The sequence below is a fragment of the Ictalurus punctatus genome, chromosome 4, assembly GCF_001660625.3.
Source record: "Ictalurus punctatus breed USDA103 chromosome 4, Coco_2.0, whole genome shotgun sequence".
Classification (NCBI taxonomy): Eukaryota; Metazoa; Chordata; class Actinopteri; order Siluriformes; family Ictaluridae; genus Ictalurus; species Ictalurus punctatus.
In genome coordinates, this window is record NC_071284.1 from 3,235,640 (window position 1) to 3,238,749 (window position 3,110).

At 43.7% G+C, this 3,110-nt stretch overlaps 1 protein-coding gene across 1 annotated transcript; it reads right to left on the reverse strand.

The window, feature by feature from the left end:
- Positions 1-451: 451 nt before the first annotated feature.
- On the reverse strand, positions 452-2,449 carry si:ch73-167i17.6 (regulator of G-protein signaling 9-binding protein). The gene has a single exon (XM_047152548.2). It carries the CDS (start codon positions 1,597-1,599, stop codon positions 871-873), a length of 729 nt encoding a protein of 242 aa, XP_047008504.1. The 5' UTR covers positions 1,600-2,449; the 3' UTR covers positions 452-870.
- Positions 2,450-3,110: the final 661 nt, after the last annotated feature.

Here is a 3,110-nt window from a genome sequence, read left to right on the forward strand (position 1 = left end):
CACTGTAAAAAAAAAAAAAAAAAAAAATTAAAAAAAAAAAGAGAGAATGGCTGTAAATTTGACAGTAATTTAGTGGCAGCAGGGTTGCCAGAAAAGTACTGAGATTTACAGTAAACAACTGTAAGACATGTTTACAGTGAATTACCTAGTATAAGATAACACATAATCCAGTACATATGGTCATTTAATGGCTGCTAAATTTAGAAATTGATGCAAGATTCAACTGAGCTGAAGGTTAAGGATCTTACTTAAGGAACCAAACATGACAGATTGACAGTACTGGAATTTGAACACATGACCTTAACCACTGAGACACCATAGCTCAATAAACTTATATTGATTCAAAGCAAGTCAGTTGAGCTCAGAGTTTACGGTTACGGGTTAGAGGGCTGTATGTTCAAATCCCATCCTGCACCAATTGTAAATGCCCTCTCCCCCCCCCCACACACACACATCCACATCATCAGCCAAACGAGCAAACGTAGCCTACTTTAAGATGTGTTATTTTATACTACGTAAGCTATCACGGTGCTTTACTGTTAATGTTTTACAGTTGTTTACTGTAGATTTTACAGTACTTTATAATTTACTGTAAAAATTTACAGCCAGGTTGTTGGTGTAACAGTGTACTAATACTGTGGCCCATGGATACATTATATCCACAAAAGTAATCAGTTCAGCCTCTGATTCATGAAACACTGCTACTGAATGTGTTTTTCAGGTCCAAGCCACACACACACACACACACACACACACACACACACACACACACACTGGCAGGTGAATATGTAGGTTAGAATAAATCCAGCAGGTCACAGTTTTTGTTTTGTTGTTCGTTTAGTGTTCACACAGCCTTAAGAAGATCCTACTTCAAAGATTGACGACCAGATATCCCAGAATGCCTGCAATGAGTAAAACCATAGTGAAAATGATGCCCGCGAAGATCCTCATGACACCAGCTTCACCTTCGCCCCCGTCTTTGGGTTCCTCGTCGCAGATGGAAATGACACCGACGGATGAGTTTCCCACACTGACTGTGGATTTGAGTTCGGCTCCGGCTTCCTGCTTGGCCTCCACCGCCCACGGCGCCACCTGCACCTTCATCTCCATCTCCTCCATCATCTGATCGAGCTGAGCGATCTCGGCCTCCAGGTCTTTCAGATCGGCCGTGTCGATGCCCGCGTCCGCTTCGTATTTCATGTTCTGCATGCTCATGGCCCGGGCCGCCACAGTGCTTGTGCTGCCGGTCATGCCAGTCTGGATGAAGTGGCGCGTGGGCACCTTGAGCGGGAAATCCTGCCCGATCTCCAACGACCTCCTCATGTCCACCTCGAGGATCTCCATGCTGCTGGTGAAGAGCACCCACAGGCGCTCGTACTCGGCGCGGTCGTCATTGCTGATGCTCTTGTCTTTGAGCAGCGCGGTCAGTCTGGTCCGGTTCGCCGCGGCCAGCTCCTGCGCTTTCCGCCGCGTCTTTTTCAGCTCCTCGCGCAGGTTTTGAGAGTCCGACGTGCTCCCTAAAGCGGACACGAGGTGCCGGTAGCACGCCGTTACCTTATTTAAAGCGTCCAGCATGGTTTTGCACTCGTCCTTGCCCATGTTTGTAGAGAAAACGAAATGAAAAGTTTTCCTTTAGGGATGTGTCGGGTGGAAACCTGCGCCTCGGTCGCCCTTAGTTTCCACGGCAGCGCCACAGCCACGCAAATCCACTCAGCGCTCGCGTCACGGCCAATTTCTCTCCAGCCATGTTTCCCACCTTGCTCCTGACGAGACAGCGCACAGGCTTAGCAATAAACGGATCTGTAAACAGCTTTACTTTTGCCCTCGGAGATTAAAGTCGGCGTCAGTGGCCTACACTACACCACAATACAACACAACACAACACAACACAGCGCGCCGCCGCCTTTACGCGTTACACCTTAATACCCGACACCACAAATTCAATCTTTTTACACGGCATAATATATCATAACCCATCCCTGGCTCATGATCCTATTAAAGAAAGCCGCAACGTGTCCATAAAAACGTCTTGCACCCCAGTAAAACCCTTCTGATGGACAAAAATGTACATGAAACCATCCGCGTATCCGCAATAAACCTCCCTCGCGCTTGCTCTTTGTTTTCTAAAATGGTTCAAAATGCCCGTTTATTGTCTTTATTTCCTCTTTGTTTTTGGTTATTATTTTTTATTTCTTTTTTTTTCCCAGCAGGGAGACGTTCAGTTCACTTCAGAGCCGCTGTCCATTAAATACCGCTAGAAGCTCACGTGGACGCGCATCACTGACACGAGCAGTCAATCTCGCGTTCACGAGAGAGAATCCCGGAAAAAAAACAATTCTGGAATACTGAAAGCGGATTGGTTGTCCGATTCTACTGCGTTTATACACCCATGCTGATTGGTTCATGTGCATGTCAGTCAAACGCGTAAAACTCGACAACCGTTAGAGTGTGCGCATATTTCAGAGGGGGAGAAAGTGTGTGTTTATTCTGAACAGCACTGTGTTCATATGGAGTGTGTGCGTGAAGATGATATCAGGAATACGAGGGGAATGAAATCATAAACTGGGCCACACTGTTTAAAGCGCACCGCCTTACATTTCTACTGATTACTGCAAATCATTTCCTTCAGTATTCGACATCATTCATTGCTCAGCCCTTAAAAGGTCTAAAAATAAATAAATAAATAAATAAATAATCGAAATAAAAAGCTCTTGGCACTCCTTTTTTTAAAGAGGAAACTGTTTATCAAGTGTTCTGAAATGCAAAATTTTAGTTTTCAGTGATTATGCTAACATCTGTAGCAAATAGCTTAAGTAAACATTAATAACTAAAGTACTAAGTCAAAACTAAACTCATATGTATGGCCAAGAAGAAAAAAAAGGAGAAAAAAAAGGTTAAAATTGCAATCATTAAGTGTTTTTCCTTTTAGGAGAACCCTTACAGGTTCTATGCTAAAACTTAGAACAGAGATGGTTCCATGTACACTGCATTAGGACGCTAAAAAAAATCCCTTACTTCCCAGAAACCTCTTTTTTTTTCTTTCTAAAAGTATTAAAGCGCATTAAATGCTGAGATTTGCAAATGATCATTTTATGAAAAAAAAGTATCAT

Excerpts from the sequence above, each read along its gene's own strand:
- si:ch73-167i17.6 (XM_047152548.2), bottom strand. The coding sequence starts at position 1,599 with ATGGGCAAGGACGAGTGCAAAACCATGCTGGACGCTTTAAATAAGGTA.